The 20,699-nt window shown below is 48.2% G+C and overlaps 4 protein-coding genes across 4 annotated transcripts; 1 reads left to right on the top strand and 3 right to left on the bottom strand.

The window, feature by feature from the left end:
• Positions 1-2,580: 2,580 nt before the first annotated feature.
• EPUS_07447 (uncharacterized protein) lies at positions 2,581-4,861 on the bottom strand (the record flags this gene model as incomplete). The annotated part of the gene is made up of 3 exons (XM_007804171.1): positions 2,581-2,898; positions 2,964-3,321; positions 4,650-4,861. 3 exons carry the CDS (start codon positions 4,859-4,861, stop codon positions 2,581-2,583), a joined length of 888 nt encoding a protein of 295 aa, XP_007802362.1.
• Positions 4,862-6,935: 2,074 nt separating this feature from the next.
• On the bottom strand, positions 6,936-7,978 carry EPUS_07446 (uncharacterized protein; the record flags this gene model as incomplete). Its single annotated transcript, XM_007804170.1, has 3 exons — positions 6,936-7,268; positions 7,333-7,690; positions 7,758-7,978. The coding sequence occupies 3 exons, from the start codon at positions 7,976-7,978 to the stop codon at positions 6,936-6,938; spliced, it is 912 nt and encodes a 303-aa protein (XP_007802361.1).
• A 1,408-nt stretch (positions 7,979-9,386) lies between these two features.
• Positions 9,387-18,696, top strand: EPUS_07445 (uncharacterized protein; the record flags this gene model as incomplete). Its single annotated transcript, XM_007804169.1, has 7 exons — positions 9,387-9,503; positions 10,030-12,900; positions 12,980-15,373; positions 15,440-17,213; positions 17,284-17,743; positions 17,833-18,043; positions 18,100-18,696. The coding sequence occupies 7 exons, from the start codon at positions 9,387-9,389 to the stop codon at positions 18,694-18,696; spliced, it is 8,424 nt and encodes a 2,807-aa protein (XP_007802360.1).
• Positions 18,697-18,941: 245 nt separating this feature from the next.
• EPUS_07444 (uncharacterized protein) lies at positions 18,942-20,699 on the bottom strand (the record flags this gene model as incomplete). Its single annotated transcript, XM_007804168.1, has 4 exons — positions 18,942-19,118; positions 19,192-19,985; positions 20,047-20,302; positions 20,412-20,699. The coding sequence occupies 4 exons, from the start codon at positions 20,697-20,699 to the stop codon at positions 18,942-18,944; spliced, it is 1,515 nt and encodes a 504-aa protein (XP_007802359.1).

Raw genomic sequence — 20,699 nt, 5'->3', positions numbered from 1 at the left:
TTTGTATTATATTATTAGTATAAAGTACTTAAGAAATTATCTACTTTAATATATTAATATTACACTCTTTATTAAGAAAATAAATTATTTTATTAAGATATATAGTCTTATACTCCTCTCTATTATTAAGTATCTAGTCAAGAAGGCCTTCGAACGCTTCTGTAATGATTTTTTAAGGCCTACCCTAAACTGATACAAGTGCAGGCTATAGATCTCTGAATATAGTGACATTCTGCTTGATTCTATACACTGTTGCGGCATAGTAACGAAAGGCAGCAGCTATTTCTTTAGGGTCTACGTCAGTAGCAAGCAGAAGGGCCATATTCTCTACCGCTGCCTTTAAAAAACGCAGATTACTTATCGCGAAATGTAATACCAAGCTTAAAAAGCAATATAGGGCCGAATCGGGATAATAGCGAGCTTCATGAGCATTTACAAGCAAAATCTACAGCTATTTACTACGCATTTGGCGATTCCTTTTTTTGACCGCTTTTTTGCCCCGCCAGCACAGCAATTTTTGGGTCGCGCTAAGGATTCGCAACACTTTTGGGACGGGCAGTACCCCACTAAAAGTATTAGGACAAAACGCGCTTTTTTTTCTATACACGTTTTTTATCGCCTTTTTTAATCAATCACTATAAATCAACGCAAGGCTTTGGCGCCTCTAGAAATTAACAGGAGCTATGGCCAGGAGCTATCTCCATATTAGCGCGGTCAAATTATAGCCTACTATGAGGTAGGCCTATTAATTAGGAAAATTAGCAAAAAAGTAGATTGCACTAGATCTACTGTTTTTAATACCCTCGTACGAAATCCACTCTGTAACGAAGGCAAAAGCTTGCCACATTCTGGCAGACCCCCTGCATTAAATCACGTTCAAAAACGAAACATTCTACGTATTATTCGAGCCAATCTGAGAATTACTTATGCAGCTCTTCAACTTGAAGCTGGGGTGACTGTTTATCGTAATACCCTTTACTAAATACTCAAAGATGAGGGTATTACTAATTAGCTTGCTAAAAAAAGACCTCTTCTGACTTCTGAAGTAGTTGCTAAACGCCTTGCTTAGTGTTTAGAACGAAAAGATTAGACGTGAGATAACTAGCACAGAATAATATTCAGTGATGAATGTTCTCTTGAAAAAGGCTCTAGAGCCTGGCAAGTTTGAAACTTTTGTACGCTATAACAAAAGTGGGATAAGGATATAGTTCAACTATTTAAGAAAGGCAAGAATATTAGCGTCATGATATAGGGTGCTATTTATGGAAATAGGCGTTTAGATATCGTTCTTTTGGAACGTGATCCTGATTCAGAGAAGTCAGGATATACTGCCAACTCATATCTCACTATTCTCCGTGAGCAAATCCCTCGAACGTACGAACCTGGCCGGATTTTCATGCAAGATAACGCCCGAATTCATACTGCAAAAAAGGTTATGGCCTGGTTTGAGGAGGAGGGTATATCTCTGCTTGATTGGCCCCCTTATAGTCTGGATCTGAACCTAATTGAACACCTCTGGGCGCAACTTAAGCAATGGATTAACGATCACTACCTAGACTTAATCCAAATGGGTAAATCTGAGGCTGATTATCAACGTCTGTTTACCGCTATTCATGAGGGTTGGGACGCTATTAGGCAAGAAGCTATTGATGCCCTAATCAAGAGCATGGATACCTGTATAAATGCAGTGATTAGGGCCAAAGGATGGTATACCCGCTTCTGATATCTAGCTGCCTATTTAGGAAATTAGTACTATTCGAAAGAGCAGATTTTGGCACACCATTTAATTGATTCTTATAGGATTTCAATAAATACCGGGCGTACAGTAGTAATTTGTATGGGAAGAGTGGAAAATGTTGATGGGGTAAAAATGCGGGTGTCCCAATACTTTTGGTATAGTACTGTACGAGGTTAGTCCAAGTACAACATACCCCAGAACTGCCAATGGAAGGAAATTAGCTAAGAGGAGTTAACGACAGTATGGGCCGGAGGCCCCTGGCAGTCATCAGGAAAAATGGACAAGAGCCGAGACAGGAGAGCAGCGCATCCTCATCTACTGCGGCCATAACAACATGTCTTTGAGTTGGTGTCGAATCCGCGGCATTTCCAGTGCAGGACAGACTAACATTGACGATGAAGAACAGAGAGGTGCAGGTTCGCAGCAGCTCTAAAAGGTGGGCGCGGAGGCATCTGGCCCCCTTGGCAATCGCTAACTAACATCCCAGACCCCGGACACATGCCCAACGTCTAACTACTACGTAGTACATAATACGAGAGTACTGACTAGATCCCGAAACCCAGAGTAGGAGCGGCCGATCAACTAACTACGAGCGGTGTTTTGCGCAATCATGGGGGGTACTCAGGGAGGTACTTGATACTGGTAGGGATGGTTGTTGCTGGGACCCGACTTCATATGGCTTCAGATGAAATACTACTAATCACGCAGTACTACATACGTACAGAGTGTTCAATACACACATTTTTCGCTAACCGACTACTACATACTTGGTAGCCACAAACAATTCGCCATATCACAAGTGGCTAAAAACAATTCCCGTCCATCACCAGCATCAGCATTCATCAGCACTCTATCTCCATGGCCTCAATGAAATCGCTCCAGCTCGACCCGAATCGAGTGTAGAAATGACAGCGCTGGTCGGTAACAAATAAGAACTCTCCACGACATCGCAATTCGAAAACCAATTCCTTCACCTTTTCCCGCGGCACTGAGTGCACCATGTAGCTGCATCTTGGTCGGTCATAAGGCAGTAGCGTGGACAGTCGCTCTTGAAGCGCGGCAGATCGGTACTTCTTGTATGGTTCTTCCAAGACCGTTGTCACGTCAGGACCAGGTTCGGCGAGCCTAGCGTCAGGGACCGTTCCTGGGTTGTGGATGACCTATGCAGAAGAGTGGGGTCCGTCAGCGCTACGTGATGGACAAGACCCGACGCGTAGTCGCTCACCATCCTGTCTCCCAAGATGCCCGGGGTAGCTTTGACAGTCTGGCTAGCAATTTCCAAGTACGAGGCCGCCTTGTCCGAATACAGGTTCGGTGTCTCATCGAAGAAGATTCCGTGCACCCCCCAACCCGTCGTGCTGTGATCGTTTGACCACCCGGCGTACTTCACGATCTCCTCGTAAACTGTCGTCACGTCCCTCTTGCAGTAGTTGATACGAACGTACCCAACGGTACGCACGTTAGGTCGAGCAGTTAGCCTTCGGATTTCCCGACCATAGTCCTCGTCCGGGAGTGGGGAAGACCCAGGACCATTGTGTGGATTCAGTATGATTATGAAGTTGAGATTGGGATGGGCGGTTATTCTACACGCTGAAGGTTAGTCAGCGATAAAACCATTTCCCCCCAGATTTCGAAGGGGGAAGAAATGGGAGCAACTTATGAGTCATGGAGGGGTTCCCAGGCTCCAGGGAGCGGATAGATGTATAACGGAAGTAGAACGGTTGATTTCGGAGGCATCTTGTATGTGTCGAGATCGAGTAGGAGTAGGTGTGAGTAGCAGAAGGACTACAAGACGCAGGTGAAGTAGGTGAACGGGACAATGTCACGTGACACAACTGCTGACCGCCTCCGTCCTGTTTCCTTGGAGGTGACAATCGAAGGCCGCAAAGTAGGATGACCGACTAGATAGCGATTGGTTGCTGTAGTTTTCGTCAGATATGCGGCCAAGTATTGTTGCTTAAGCTGTTTGCTGAAACTTCACAAATGAAAGATGATCACGGGGCTTGAGAAAGTACTCCCAGTAGGGAGCTGTGCATCAAAAGACTTTGACATATGCTAAAATTAGGACGCCACTAGCATACTCTAGCTGAGCTCTGATATGGCGTAAGGCGTGCAGTGTAAGGGGCGGCCCGCAGAATGCCACCCAACCGTGACCCCTATGTTGGATTTTCATAGTGCCTTCTTTCAGGCTGTGTGGGGTAGCTCACAAGTCCAGTCTAGCTAAGCTTTCGGCATTCAGCCTCTTTGGCAGCCCTGATGTCGCCCGTAGAGACCACAGTGACACTGATACAAGAATAGCTAGCTGTGCTTGATCCTAGTCAGCGTATCTTGGACATTTGATGCGTACTAGTATGAAGCAGTGGAGGCGAAAAATTATCCGTCTTGGTGACCATTGCGGCAAGCCATAGGGCCGAAGAGAAAGAACATCGACATATTCGCCACGCATTGCGTACTCTGCTGACTCTGAAACCAACGTATCAAATCAAGTGACGCTGCGCTGAATCAAGTGCCAGATTCACCTTCAATACTGCACAAACCTTAATTAAGTTCCTCGCGGAGAACTCCGCATTGTCACCGACTGGCCAGGAGAGCAAAGCTTATGCATCACGTGATATATTAGTAAACTGACAGCTGTAAGCCAGGCAGGGGAAGTTCGCGAACAATATCATATGTGATTAGGAAGTCCGAGCCGTAGGGTAGGTCAGATCACCGAGGAAAGAGTTGCTTCACAAGAGCAAAGACAGAGAAAAAGTAATCATCAAATAATTTTCGTTTTGGACATTTTGAAAAGTAATAACTAAAGGGTACTCCGTACATAGCTTTGATTGGTTCGGCATGCACATTGTTACATCTCCATGTCGTCGATCGACTCACCAGACACCGCTTTCATGATGTCAACTACTTCTCTCACTGAATGGCCCTATCCTGTCCCGAGTTTGAAAATATGGAAACCACCTTTGCAGATGCGATTTCATTGTCTGTTAAGGCAGCGATATGCCCCTGGTCAAGGTCGCTGACATGAATGAAATCTCGAATGGCGGTGCCCTCATTCGTCTCCCAGTCTGTACCGTAGATTTTCAGGATAGGTCTCTCTCCGCTCATTGCCTTGACCACCACGGGCATCAAGTTGTTTGGTACGCCCCCAGGATCCTCTTACAGCATCCCAGGTGGATCGCATCTGGGGCTGAATTACCTAAGAGCGATGTTTAATTCTGTTTTAACAGCAAATTTTAGCTTCATTCATTATATTTACGTGTTCATTACTATATAATGTTTTCTATACATTCATTGAAAGCGACTATAAGGACTAGTTGTTCAACGTGGCTACGTGGAATGAAAAATGGAGAACGCCAGTTGTAGAATCTAAATTAAGGGGCGCAGCGAGTGCAGATACAAGTACAAATTGCTACGTCTTACGGAGCCGTGCATCAAAAGTCTTCAATATACGCTAACTGAAAAGAGTAAAAGCTAACCTTTCTAATCCTAGCAGAGTGCTAGTAGTCAGTGGGACGTAAGGGTGATCAGAGGGGCAGATGGCTGAAGCTTAACTAATGCGGACCGCTAAGCACATCAGATAGCCCAAAGAGGCTCTAAAGGTCTAAGAAGAAAGAGGGTTATAGCGGCAGTCCTAAGGCTCTACCCCTACAGCACATTTTATACATCATGCGGAAGCTTACTACGTAGATCTAGTGTGCTAGTGGCGCTCTAATTTTAGCGAAAATGATGACTTTTGCTGCACGACCCTGTACTGCAAGATTGGCTGCGAAATTGCAGTAGAAAGTGACCAATCAAAAGCAGGCAAAACGCAGGGGTTACGCGTAGAGATCGTTGAACCATTATACGTCTCCACCTTGTTGTCGGTAACATTGAATCACCAAGGAGTAGTGTAAATGTGTAAATCTTTCAAGAGACAGGCCACCTCTGTTGACCACACAAAGAGAATCGAGTATTAGGCTTACCAAGGGAAACATGGCTAGGGCTTAGTGATTGTTTTGTCGTCTTATTTACTGCGGTTACCTCCTGTCGAACTTAGGAGCGCTCATTGGTTGGTTCTTCTACGCGAACACCTGCGGTTCGCCTGCTTTTGACAGGTCAATCTCTACTGCAATTTCGCAGCTAATTCCGCTGTACAACACAGCAATGTGTATTTTACTAGTAGCTGCGCCCTGCGCAGCTTTTTTAGAGAGATCAGACCATTTCTTCCATTTTAACTACTTGACACCTCCTTGTTATGGTGTCAGAATCAGCATATCTCCCGTGTCACTGAATTGGCTGACTTTCCCGCGATTGACGGTCAGAACTCTATTGCAGGCTTGACATGGAGAACATCAAAATTTTAGAAATTTGTTGTTATCCTTTCTAAGGCTGAAGTTCTTTTGTCAAGTCTACAGCAAAAATTTGAATTCGTGAGAATATCTACTGGCCTGATTTAGACCAGGTAGTAATTGAAGCGGGTGTTATAAATGCTACACTGCAGGTTTGATGACAATTAAGTCATTACGAACTACTATGTACGTAGTATGTACGAAGAGAATGATATGCATGAGGGATGTGGACTACTACGATACCAGGTAGAAGTAGTCATAGCTCGGCGCTAGTATCCCTGACCCTGCACGATTTGTTTTCATGATCGCCTAAGCTAAATTTCTGATAGCGGTTGTTGACTGAGCGATTTATGTGGCCAAGGACGAAAAAGACTCTTAGATTCAAGTGGATTCGAGATCGTGGCGCTGTGAAGAAAACTAGTTTCTTCTAGCGCCAAGCTATTACTTCTGCTTGGTACTCTAGTACGTGATGATGATGTGTGTCGGGACCGATCCCGGTTTTTGGATTCACTAGTCGGTTGCTAACTATCTAGTAGCCACTAGCAGGAACCGGTCTCACTCACTTCCGCTTCTGGAACCCGCTTGATCAACCTCTAAGGGTTTCACAGGACTTGACGTGGTGTTTACCGCCTTTTCTAGATTCTGATCATTGGTAAACGATCTTCAATGGTTGCGCCGATCATCACTGACAGCAGCTCATGTCACAGATGTAATACTATCGACTATCATAATTGTTTACCGATTAATTACGGAGGTTTCCATTAGAGACTTTGGTCTTTACTTGTGACACGGAGCATGAAATGGGGAAATTCAATCAAATCTATGACTTGGCTTTTACTATCGTACACTCCGTTCATAGTGGTTGCAACAGGTCAGGTCGGTATGGCAGCAATGAAATCCTGCCAATGCGGCCCAAAACTCTCATAATAATTCTGGCTCAGATCTGTGAGGTAGAGAAACTCTGCGTGTTGGCTTAACTCATCCGCCAAACTCCTCCGATCGCCTTGGCTCATGCCAGTGCGTACGGAGAACATGATACAGCTGACACGTGATCTATCAATTGGAAGCGATGCCAGCCGGGCTCGCAGGGCTTTGGATGACGAATCCTCCTGATACTCCTGATAGGATGCCTCGAAGACGACAGTGATATCGACGTCAGCATCCGTGAGGCGGGCGTCAGGTATCGAACCTGGGTTGTGAATGATCTGCATAATGGAGTTAGCTTCGTTGGCAACCCGAAAGCCGCCCGGATGATGGATATATTCTCACGGTTCGAGCCGGCAGCAAACCAGCTGCGTTTTTGGCTGCTTGGTTAATGCTTTTGAGATAATCGGAGACCTCTGAAGTATATTCATTTGGGGTCTCGTCGAAGAAGATCCCATGTACCGCCTGATCAGTCGCATTGGGGTTCACAGACCACCCAGAATATGTAGAAATATCCTCGAGGACTTCGGTGAGATTTCTTTTGGCGTAACCAATGCGAACATACCCCATCATTCGCACATTTGGATACACGTTTAGCCTTTGGACCTCAGAGGTGTACTCGCTGGAGGGATATCGCGTTGACCCAGGCCCGGAGTCCGGATTGATTATCACGGTGAAGTTCAGGTTTGGACGAGCAATAATCCTAATTATATCTATCAGCCTTTCTGCCGCGAAGAAAACCCTACATTGCTAGAAGGATCGCAGCTTACGCCTCATGCAGCGGCTCCCAGGCGCCAGGGATGGGGTAGATATACAACGGTACCAGAACGGTGGATTTGAGACCCTTGGGATGTCTTCGTCGCGAAAATACGAAGGCTACTGGAAGGACGACAGCAAGAATAACGAGAAAAACGATGGCGAGTGAAAAGTACCAGAACCGTTTTCTCTTTCTTCGTAGAATTTGGGAGATTATGGCATCGTTGCCCTTCATGGTTGTGAAGTGTTGGGGCTGGCAAGCGGTAGGACGCAAGTCGCTTCGTTCGGACAAGATGGAAAATACATATTTACTGGTGTTATTCGCTGCCTCACCGTTTCCAATTTCGGTAACCTTCGCTGTATTCTCACATTCGCCTCCATAGAGGTGCCTGCCATCTTCGCCGCATTTATCTACATCCACTGGGGGAAGCATAGGTATTCGTAACACGGCGCTAGAAACCCCATGTAAAATTACAACGTCACGTAAGTGCCCTTACCGTGGTGAGGATAGAGTGCCCGGAAATAGTCTCATTGGGACTAGTTTGATTGTTTGACTGCCCAACATAACAGGGATGACCGTACATGATTGACAGAGCTATCTGTATCCGGAACGTTCGGAGTGGCGAATTCTAGCGCCGTGCTACGAATACTTACCGTAGTATGCCTCCCCCATAGTATCTATCCGTGAAATTTTGTTTCTATTGATAGCTGTCGCTTCCACCAGACGCTACCGTGTCCCGTCCAACTACCCATGCCGGCTTCATCTGCGGCTCTACTACTAGAGTCGAACACCTGCAGGGAAGTTCCGAGCTCCACGTGTACACAGTCCGATCCATCCAGGTGGATCCACGAAACGCAAACCAGAAAAGGCAAATAGAGGCGGCACAACCGATTGGCCGACCTGCCTGCGTCAAGAGATTAGGTTCTGTACGTAGTAATGACGCTTTCTTCGCTAAAATCCCACAGTGGTATTTTCTGTTTAGAGGATGTTATATGGATTGTGAACATGTACAGAGTGTTTACCGTTATTTCTCACATTTTAGCCTTAAGGCACCTGTATGATCTTACTGGCCTGGCCAAGCCCTTAACCTGGCTAGTTACGGAACGCGTTATAGAACAAATCTACCAATCATTCAATCAATCAATCAGTCAGTCCTATTTACTAACCAGTCTAACCATGATGGGAGCAGAAGGGGGTGTACAGGAACACGTAGCTGCCTGGTGCTACCGATGCAAAGGTTTGTGATATTCGGTGCGGCCGGGAAGTTTGCGCTAACTAGCTAGCGGGGCAAGCAGTTCATAATCATCGACCTCCCTAACGTATGGTAAAAACCTTAACAAGCGATGAGCTATGAAGTTCCGAATTAGGTTGGCAGAGACCCTTCGGCGGCGTGAGGAGCTGCATCGTGCTAACTTTCACTCTCGTCCTCTTTAGGATCTGCGAGACACGCGCTACCAAAGCTCATTCTTCTTATGGAGGCGTGGGTCAAAAGTAGTTGACCAGCGCTATTTTGGCGCTGGTCAACTACGTAGAACTTTTGATGCACGCCTCCGTAGACGTTCCTGCTATCCACGTCCCCACCAATATACGTATTTTCCACTGCTCATGACTCGTGGCGACTCACCAATCTGCATATCCAAACATGGCTACGGCTGAGAATGTCTCAGAGACTCGGTTGGGCGATATAATGCCAATCCGCCAGACAATCCCTATCCGAATGGGCCTGGATCGCTCAGTGGTCGCTAGTGGTGGCTTCATGGTGCGGGCATATCGTTCTTTGGCCCGCCGAGGAAGTATACGCTGTGTCATCAAGTGGACTGCTTCGCCTTCTTCCTATCTGAGATATCTGGCCGTCGCGATGCTGCCGTAGCATTCTTTCCATGCAAATTGTTTTGCATGGCCAGTCCTTACAGCGATAGGATTCGTTATATCCCTTTCCTATGTCATTGTCGTCTTTCTATTTCGCTTCTGGAGCCACCCTCCGTCCACTCGCTTCTTTTCCTCATCGTTTCCTAAAGACAATATGGTACAGTATCTGGGCTTGGAGGCGGTGGGATGGCAGAGTATGACAAGGAACTGGTGGCAGTTGGTGCGTCTGATGACTTATACATTGTCTGACACTTCGAATGCCAGCTAATTTCTAGAGAAGGTACTGGTCGTCGTCATACTGGGAACTATCGTCTTGGGGTCGTTGTTTGGGTTGATTGCGTTATATAGGAAAGGTCAAAAGTACTGGCGTGTACGTCTTTCTCTACCCTTGCTTGACGATCTCATGCTCACCTTAGGATTTGTTTGTTCAGGAAAGAAGTCACCTCTCAGCGGTGCCAACCGCCGTCACACGATACCTCGACGGTCTTAAGAGCAGCACACAACCACTTTTCCCTCTGCGAGTCGACGCCAAAAACCCTAAGTCGTTTGGCGTGTTCCTTGGGAGTTTGAATATTACACCGACCCTAGATCAGGCTCGTCTCCTGTCACAGTGGGACATTGTCGTCCTGGATCCTCTGCAAGCCGGAGTACTGGACGCTGTGTCATCTCAATGCAAGTCCACGCACGTACTTGGCCGGCTGGACGTGGGGATGATCCTACAATCCAATGGTGGCTCTGATGGTTCCGACGTGATTCGGTCCTTAGACATCATCACCAAGACTCTCCTCACGTCTTTCAAGCGTTCACAGGATACACAATCACACTTTACCGGCGTACTTTTGGCGCAGTGGCAAACGTATATGCAGCTAGTCATCTTCAACGAACTCATCAAATTCTTGCATGGCTCCGGACTCGACGTGTATCTCGAGGTCTCCTCGCCTGCCGTCCAGGCCGAGAGCCAATATCGAGACACTAATATGGAACTCATCAAGGGGATTGTTTGTCGCAATGGATCAATCCTCCCTGATGGAGACAGACGCAATTTCTTCCAGTCGGCTGATATGCGTCCCGCTTTGAGGAATCTGGTGGCACGGTCACAAAGGGATCCTGTTATCATGATGTGGGAGACTATTGACGACAATGTGGAGGTGACACCTGCTGTGGTGCAACGGAGTTATACTTGGTGCAAGTTTTACAACGCGATCAGCTGGATTGGGCCCAAGGCCGCGTTGACCGACGCAGAGGTTGCGGCAACGAAGACTTTGACCGAAGAACCCTCAGCAGCCCTGATGTGGTTGAAGAGAGACGAGGTTATGAAGGCACATGAGCGGTGGCGGTCTAATGATGAGGTGAGGCATTCAATTGGAAATCCGAACTATGCACCAACTAACTGTTGGGACCAGATCAGCCAGGTAGCTTGCGGCGATCATGCGATATACGATTCTTTACAGTCGTTTATTCCCAATCTGAGAGTCAAGCTGTCCCTGGGCCCACCCCGTAATGAGGAGCGAGTCGAAAGCCCCACTACTGCCATGACCGATGGATTTGATTGGACATTACCAATCCATCCCGGGCAGGCCAACCCTTTCTCGTTCTCCCCACGCGGCTATAACTACACAGGACTAGGGTGCTTCCCGATCGGCCTTGATTGTTCGTCAGAGGATTTTGAGGACCAGGTTCAAACACAGCGCCGCCTTAGAGATCTCAACCTGTTGAAACCTGTTGAGCAGAAAGAGCTTCATCGTATTGGCGAACAACTATCTGCCCTGAACCAGTCACACAGTTCCTGGGAAAGGACAGTGCATGAGTCCCAAGCTGTTAGGGAGTTGCTTTACGCACTGAGCGCTAATAATGATGATAACCACAGCCTCCTCAGGGTGTATATAGGCTTGGACTCGGGGTTCCGTACTGGCTCTGATGCTCAATTTTGGGGCCTTTACGACGTCGATCCCGCCTCAGGTTTCACGGATCTCTTTATTTCGGGGAAGGCACGTGACCTGCCGGGCACAATCCTGCACACCTTCATGTCCAGCAGGAATTGTACTCGAGCACAATGCTTTATGGCTGAAACTTCCCTTTCCAAGCAGACTGGCAGTTTGACAGAGACCTGGGAATTGCCTCCACGGCTCCTGCAGGACTTGGAGGTGCTCACTCCGACAGAGTCAATCTTGTTCATGCAGCACCTGGACCGCTCGAACTGCGAAGAATGCCTGATACTCTCAGCAAAGGTACGATCTCGTTGCAAGTACCAGCTTATGGAGGTTCCGTCACTCGCCCAGCTCAGAGCCTTGAACGCAACTGCGTACCTACGTGGCGAGGTTTCGGCGGATGACCTGGTCAAATCTCGCCTTGCTTGGTATCAAGAACGAGGTTGTCAGCACCCTGATCCCTTGGCTGCCGTCTCCCTCTTCACTGAAGTTAATGCTCGCATGCCGGGACTCCTCTTGAGTGGACAAATTGAGCTTCTTGCGGAGCTCGCACACGTCATCGAAACCGTCTTGCAGAAGAAGCGGATCGACGCCAGCGCAGACCTCTTTGCGCTGTCGGTGTTCTGCTCGATCCGCAAACTGGCCCTCGAAGAAGTGTATTTGGAGATTATGGACCGCAATCCTCTCCCAAACTCTCAATCAGACCAAGCCGCCTGCTTCGCTGAAATGTTCGCATTGGGCGCGCGCTGCGAGTCGTACTTCGGCATGACCCCTAATAGCTTGGGACAGATTCTGTCCAACAAATACACTGCCTACTATAAAGTGCACCAACCACCACCGCCCGAGGATGGATTCACCGAGCTTCCGACGGCATATGCATCCACACAAATTGACTTGGATCCGAATTACGGTCCACCACAAATACCCAATTACTACCAGGCGACTTTTCTTGGCATTTTTGCTGTTCCCGCACTTATTGATATCCTCTTGCTTACGACCATCGGACGTGGTCTCTATCTCACTGCCTATATGACCCAGCTTGAGAAATCGATGGCCACTACTGCTCTTATGGTATCTCTTCTTGTCTGCGGCGCGATCGGCTCATGGATTGGCTCCGGAGGCAGCTACTACCTTCACTCTATGGCCTTTTCTGCGATGAACATGTATGTGCTTTCTCGGTTAATTGGGGGCATCGCGTTGACCCTTGCGGGTGGTCTGCTGGCCTTAATAATTATCGGGTTTGTCAAGGGACTCTACGCTGGGCTTATTTTCTTCCTTTATTTCTTCCTTCTATCCATGTATCTTACGGTGCTAGCGGCTCTCTCCATATACCAATTTCCAGGTTTCATGTTTCAATCAGTGAGTGCATTCTCCCCACTGTCTCCTCTGCGGACCCAGGATGAGAGCATGATTACTAACATGTGACCGACTTTACCAGGGAAGAATCGGCATTATGAGATGCATACCGATTCTGTTCATCTCGCCCATTATCACGCTATGGGTTCCTGGGCACGATGCCCTAATATATCTCCTCGTAATAACAGCCCTCCTCATTTCGCTCCTACTCGAAACCCGACAGGCCGTCTCGCAATGGGGCACGTGGTATCACAAAGTCCCTTGTATCACAGACAACGATATCGTCGACTGGTACAGCAAGACAAGAGCATCGAGTAAGGCGAGTTCCGCTCTGCTAGAGGGTGTGACAGAGAAGCAGCTCCCACGTAAAGCTCTCTTGGCCGCCGTCTTCAAGGAACGGAATCGCCGACCCTGGACCAAGCCGACGACCGATGAGTTCATTTTGCGACTGGCAGAGGGATATTCCTCCACAACCTTTCTGCTGGATTGGTACTGCAAGTACACAAGAACGCAGATGCCCTACGCATATAGCTCAACGTGGAATCTCACAACCAAGGCCGCCACCGAGACTCTGCGGGACATACAGAAGGGTGTTAAGCTCCACAATGCGTTCGTGCATTGGCGCCATGCTGGCGACGAGGTGTGGTGTGGCGTCTTCTATTTTCTTATTGCTCTCCTAGACAAGTGGGTTGCAATGCTATCTGGTGGCTCAATCGTGGGTCTTTCTGCTGCGACCGACAAGACATATCGCATGGCAGTGGGCTTTGGCTTGGCCTACTACCTTATAGGTGCCGTCGTCCTCGACAGTGTCTCTCAGCCTCTGTGGCAACTAGCGAACAAGACCATTCCTCAGCCCATACGATCGATGAAATTCCTTCACGAGGCTTCCATAAAAGATGCAGAAGCGAAACGAAAGCTCTACTGGACATCTCTTACAAAGTTCTTCTTCGTACACATCTGGGGCATGTCTGTGACTGCAGCGCTCATGTGGACATTCGACAACTCTAAAGACGCGACGGTGATGTACCTTGCCTATATTGTCGCCTACACGGGTCTCCTTTGGTACCAGTTCAACAGAATCTTCACTGGAACGCTCGCGTTGAAAGATCTCATTGCAGCTCTGTGCATTGGCTTGCCGACTGGTCTTCTTCTCCATCATCTCCTGCCGCGGTTTCCGTACAGCAGCGTGATTGCTCTGGCTGTGGGAGCCTGGACGGCCGCCCTTCTCTCGATATGGACTTCTAACGTTGGGGTGCCGAAATTTAAAGATGAGCCTAGCCTGATACCAGCACCAGAACACCATTTTCATGATGCCATCGGGCCCCATTCCCGACTGTCTCAGACGGCTCTATCGGAAACATTTGATTCTATCTGCGCTCTCCCCGACGAGTTTCGCTACAAACTCGATCCATCGAGCCACCCTGGCGTCGAAATAATGGATATTCTGACTTCTCGAAGCGACGCCCGTCACTCGAAGCTTGTGCGAGACGCCTTTCGGTTGCGAAAACAAATGCTACGGCGGATTGCAGAACACTGGAGAAAGGGTGAGACTGTGGTTGAACTCGTATCTGTGCGCCATCTCAATCAGCAAGATCAGATGATTGAAGCCATAAGTCGGACTACAGGAAATCGGCTGCACATCTTTGTTTGTATCGGCCTTGACCTCGTGGGACAAGAATGGATAATGGACATTCGCGGCAATTGCAACGTTATTGCAGAGGCTATTATACATGCCACTGCTGAATCTGTACTTGGGCTGTCACATGAACATTCGACGTTCGCCGAACTGTTGGCCGTAACCCCCAAGAGCGAGGACGGACTCCCTATCCCTGAAGGCCGCAAGCGTCAGCTCAAAAATGCCGCCGTTGAGCGAGCAAGCATCATCAGAAATGGAGACAAGGAAATGCTTCGGCATCTCCTTCTCGGCTTGGACTGCGACAAGGATTGGGACAGCCTCCCGAGCACTATCAGGGCCTTTCTCCTCAAAAGATGTTTGGGAGATGCGCCTCCCGTTTCTGACGATCAAATAAGCTGGATTCACGCACGGTTCTGCCGGGGCAATTCTCTAGACGTGGACGAGTACGTAGCTCGCTGCAACCTTGGTGCCTCTTTGACAGCTCTTGTCAATTCTTTTGCTGAGACATTAGAGGCAGAGCACACTAACGGTTTTCAACAATATTCTCCTTATCCGAGCCACGAGAAATGCCTGGAGTCTCCCTTGAAGCACAGCATCGATGATTTGGATGGAAGTCGCCTTGGGTTCCTCAAGCTTCCACTATATCGAATCTACCAAGGTCTGAGGATTTGCATTAAATTCTTGGTTGTCTGCCTCGTCGCTGATCCAGAATTCCAGAGGGAGTTGGATTACGTTATGTCTACAAAACCTTGGATCATTCGCTGGCCTGTGACGTTCTTCCTTGACGGGTTTTGGATGTACTGTAAAATGCTGCAAGGAACTATCCTTCCCATTTTCCTGGTAAGCTCCGTCGTTTTTCATGACCTATATGATCTCGGAATTAATACTGATGTGTTCTGCTTATAGCTCCACGGTCGTCAAAAGGTCTCCAAGCTCTATAATGACATGAAGGGGACCAAGACAGTGATCAAGAAGGATAGGATTGTCATCGAAAACCTTAGCGGTGTCTCGACAGCTTTCCTCACAGCTCAGTCCGACGGTCGATCTGAGCTCCGTCAATATTCCGGCAACCACGACCAAGAACCCAAAGACCTCAAGGGCATTATGGCCATCAATACATATACAGACAAGCTAGTTCTTTGCCGGAGGTCGGAGTATGCCGTCAACGGGTCTCTTGTCAACGTATTTACATACGAAAACCCCAATTTTCAGGATGGGCAGAATTCAGGATCGAAGCTCGCACTCCAACGTCACTGCATCAAGGGGAACCTCGAAGGCCAAATGGTCCAGTTTGACAAAACGGGCCACATGACGTCCGGATCCTTCATCAAAAAGGATGAGCTCGTTGAGTTCAACTTCTCATACCGGAAAAATGCCAAGTTCGAAGACGAGCTTCTCCGAGCTGAGTATTTCTTCCTGGATGTCAGCATCAAAGTGTCATGGAGCGCGCCACCTGTAAATCATTCAGAGATGTTGGATAAATGGGTTCCCAACCCCAAGGTCTTGGAAGCTACGTTCGTCCAAGGCTCACTGATCTACCACAGCACATGGGACTATGACCATAGGTTCCACCCTACTATCTCAACAACACTCAACGGCGAAATGATCAATACCCCGCCAATGATACGAGATGACTGGTTTGATGTTCTGAAGAAACCGACCAATTGTAGCATCTTGAACGACAACCCGCTCTCCTCCTTTGGCTCGGTGAGCGCCAGCTTTATCTCGCGCTTGCTTCGTCGCAATATCCGGTGGTACCCAATATCAACGTCGCGTGCAAGGACTCATCTCTGGAAATCCTGGAAGTCCGGCAAGGAATATGACGCCGTAACTGCCAGATGGCTTGACGAAATCGCATTGAGATCAGATCCTATCATGAAACCGTACTGGATTGCACGGGACATGGGCCGTCTCTCCACCGCAGAGAATTATCTCAGCTCGCAAGCCGATACCGTCATGGCGAGAATCGATCTTGAACCCGAGATCAGTATGTGGACAAACATTGCGTTCAAGATTAGTGACCTCTCTAGTTTTGGCCAGGGCGGTGACACCAGGATCAACACAAGATCTCAGGCAACCCAGTTGACTGACAGCGACACTGAACTCCACGTTCTCGCCTCGGATACAGGGACTTGGCCTAACGAAAGTGGAGGCGTCTCTGCCTGCCGCCGAGACATGGTCAATAATCTTCAGAGTGTCAGGTGGCACGTCATCGCTGAATCGGCGAATGACTTCGGTGTACCCAGGTTTCAAATCGAGAAGAACGTGCACTCGCTTAAGGTGTTGCCTTTATGGGGCCTGGACTTTCTCACGCCTACGCACGGTATCTTTCAAGACTGCCTCGACTCGGCGGTTCAACGGAAAGCTTATGATACGCTAACAGAGGATATCATACAAAACTTCATTCCAATCCTTACCTCCTTGGTCAGAACTTCGAGAGCGATTCACATCGGCCCTGCGCAGGTGGAAGAGGCTACCAAGGCTCTAGTGGACTTGAATACATACTTCGAGTCTGGTCGGCACTGGGGTACCGTATGGATGAGCGACATCGTTAAGAAAGCATGGCGACAACTCTGGCTGTGTGAAGATGTGGAGAATGCAACGCCTTTGTCAGAGTGGTTGGAAGCAGAACGCCCGACGCTGATGCACCTTGATAATGCCCTGGACATGTGGCATCGCTGTAAGTACCCTTCTCTTTTGATGATCGGCTTTAGGTGTTACATGAACTGACTCAGTGCTCCCTCATTTAGATTTACTTGTCTTTTCCATCCCAGTTCCGGAAAAGATCCCGGATGTTTTCCAGGCATCCCATCACTTCACCTCTGCCTCCTACGGTGTTGTGTGTAAACTCAAGCGAAATTGTTCCCTCCACGTATGGGACCACTGCATCAGCTGGAGAGAAGTTACCGTGTTCTTATCCTCGGCCATGTCCTTTGACTCTCCGTTTGTGCGCACTGCGCTGATTTCTCTCTCACGCATGGCAGCCGTTGTTGTCCTACGCCATGCAGATGCCGTGCTCCCATGCGCCGACTTCTTCAATCCTGGATGGGAAGTAGAGATTGGGACGGGTCAAGGTGCTCTGGAGCATCGTCGAGCTTTCGCCCGAAGGATCGACCCGGTAGTCAATGGAATCCCGGACGTGCACAAGTTTAAGCCTATCGAGAAGATCAAGTCAACCAAACCCACAGCGACTATGCTATCTCATATTAGGTATGTATATCTAGTGCAGGTGCACCTGTTACCAACGCTGACAGCCACATTGAAATGTTCTGAGTGACTCAAGCTAATATTGTGAGCAGATATGTCAAAGACATCAAAAACGCCATCTTAGCCGCCGACATTATCGTCAATCAATGGGGTTTTAATGACTACCAACTTGAAATTTACGGAGATATGGAAAAGGCTGCGAGTTACTCTGTCGAGTGTCAAGAGCTTGTCGCTTCAAGATCACTTGGGAATAATGTCGCTCTTAGAGGTTTGGGCAACCCATCTAAAGTCCTTGAAGACACCGTAAGTATTTCACTACCATTCGTGTGTCACATCTGAAGCTAATTTCTAATTTCAAGTGGATTTTCTTGAACTCGTCAATTTCTGAGGGTCTACCCTTGGCTTTGGGAGAGGCCGCCCTTACGGGAGCGCCGGTTGTTTGTACTGATGTCGGCGCCTCACTCCGTGTCTTCCAGAATCCTTCCAATGGCAAACGCTACGGTTCGGTGGTCGCTCCCAACGACGTCGTCTCGCTTGCAAGAGGACAAATCAGAATGCTCGCCTTGCTCGACGAATTTAGCGAGTTTGCCGGAGACGAGGAGGGATATCATGCAAAGTTGCCGCCGAATCCCACCAAAGAAGAGGTGCAGCAGATCCAGAAGAGGATGTACGAGAAAACCGAAGAACGCCGCGCTCTCGGGATGCTGTCCCGATCCCTTGTACTCAACAGCTTTTCTCCAGAGCGATATCTTCGAGAACACGAACAGATGCTCTGGATTGGTAAATACCAAAGCAAGAGCTACCGCCACAGAGTCCACACACACCATTCCGCCAATTTTAGCGAAAACTCGACCTTGCCCGCTTCCAGTGGCGTGTCAACGTTCCGCGAAGGCACTGGGAAGTCATTCCGGGATTCCAGCGCGATGTCATCGTTGCGCAATTTCGGTGGACCTTGAACCGAAGAAAAAGCAAAAGCATCATTTTTCAGTAAAAGTAATGTAATATAGGCGGTGTTTCTTGGGGGTTCCATGGATATATCATGTACTTATAGATCATAGATGTAGAACTAATTTAGGTTTCAGCAACCGAATCTGATAGAGGTCGGATAATGAGACCTTGCCTGGTGAGGCCACAATATCATGGACCAATACAATCAGTGTTTCATTCGATGACAAGAAAGTAGCTGTGTTTTGAAAGGAAATCATGCATTCTTGGCTCTTCTTCGGACCATGATTCTGGCCTTCGTCGGAGGCAGATAAAACGTCGCTGCCCAGAAGCCTCGGGGTTTGGGGGCAACTGGCTGGATGTCATAGTTCATGAATATATAAGCGACGAGTAGCTTGAGCTTCATGCGAGCAAACCAGCGACCAGGGCATGCCTGTAGTCATCTAGTCAGCGTCCATTTTTACCATGTTGAATGCACTCCAATCACATAGATATGGGTAACTCACATGTCGTCCATGACCAAAAGGTAGATATGTTTCCGAGGGAGTGATGGACGAAGAGCTATCCCTCGAGGATCGCTCATCGGTGGCCCTTGAAAAACGAAAAGGGTCGAATACTTCGGCGCTAGGATAGTTCTCCTCATCCCTGTGAATGGTGTAGGAAGAAATTGCAACATTTGTTCCCCGTTCTAATAGCAGACCGTCCTCGGTTACGACATCTTTCATGGCCTTCCGTTGCAAGGTCAGCGCATCAAGAGGGTCGAACCTAAGTGTCTCACGTAACACGCTGTCAAGGCGATACATTTTGGCCAATGTAGCTTTACTCCATTCTCCATTTGCATCTGCTAGGACGCGTTCAATCTCATTCCGAAGGTTCTCAATGGTTCCATGTTCCGGATCAGATGCCAGTATATTGAACAAAATGTATGTGCCTATAATGGTACCGCTAAAGACCGCGGCAGAGTTGACTGCCATGAGCATGGAAGAAATAGTTTCCGGTTTTGTGATTTCTCTAGCCTGGGGAGTCTTTCGAGCTTCTTCAATGTACCATGTGAGGAAGGTATTCAGAGGTGTGAACTCATGGTTTGCATCAACGGCAGCATGGTCAATATTGGCGAGGTGTTGCTTGATGACAGGAAGGTTATATCTTTTATATTGGGCGAAGAGATAGAGAGCTGGTATCCCGAAGACCCGTCCAACAACAGGTCGAACAAATAATGGAAATGATCGCACCAATACTCCAATTGGGAAGATAAGTTGAGCATAGCGACATATAGTAGTAAGATATCTCTTGTTTCGGCCTATGTGGATGGTGAGTTTCATGGCACAACCCCATATCTGAAGAAATTGATCGATTCTTACACAATGGAGGACCAATAATCATTCTATTGGACGCCGTAAGGACTATGTGCTGCATGCTATCATACACACATACTGACTTCCACTGCTCGGTGTCTAATCCCAGCTCGTGGTCGCATGTCTGTTGCAGCTCGTCGTAGATCTCAGCGACCACCGAGCCACCCTTGAGAGTAAGGATTTTGATCAGAAGCCGATGGTACAGTGGCCGTGATATGATGGTCATGAACGGGAGTGTGTAGTCAAGCTGCAGACGCTCACACTGGAAAGCCGAAGAGCTCAATACACGAGAGGGTTGATCGATAACCCATCTTATGTTTTTACGAGGTAGTACGACGGTTGGGCCCTCTGAGACAGTAGGCACCACGCACGGACGGCTCTTGAACAGGAAATTCCACATTAGCATCAACAAGAAGCGACGGGTATGGCTCCGCAGAGAGATGAGGCTGACCAACCTGTTTGTGGACATCGAGAAGGACCTCGGGTAGTGTGGGAATTGTGTATGCTAGAGCACGAAGCCATCCAAGGGGCTGATTCTTGATACCAACCCACGGAAGATTTTTGGGGACCTTGCCCGCAAGAAATAAATTATGGAAGAAGTAGGTGAAGAGTAGGCAAAGGAGCAAGAGACCATACACGACCGAGAAGATACTGAACAT

The sequence above is a fragment of the Endocarpon pusillum genome, assembly GCF_000464535.1.
Source record: "Endocarpon pusillum Z07020 unplaced genomic scaffold scaffold300, whole genome shotgun sequence".
NCBI classification, from domain to species: Eukaryota; Fungi; Ascomycota; class Eurotiomycetes; order Verrucariales; family Verrucariaceae; genus Endocarpon; species Endocarpon pusillum.
Note: the sequence above shows the minus strand (reverse complement) of the source record. Positions and strands in the feature narration are given on the sequence as shown.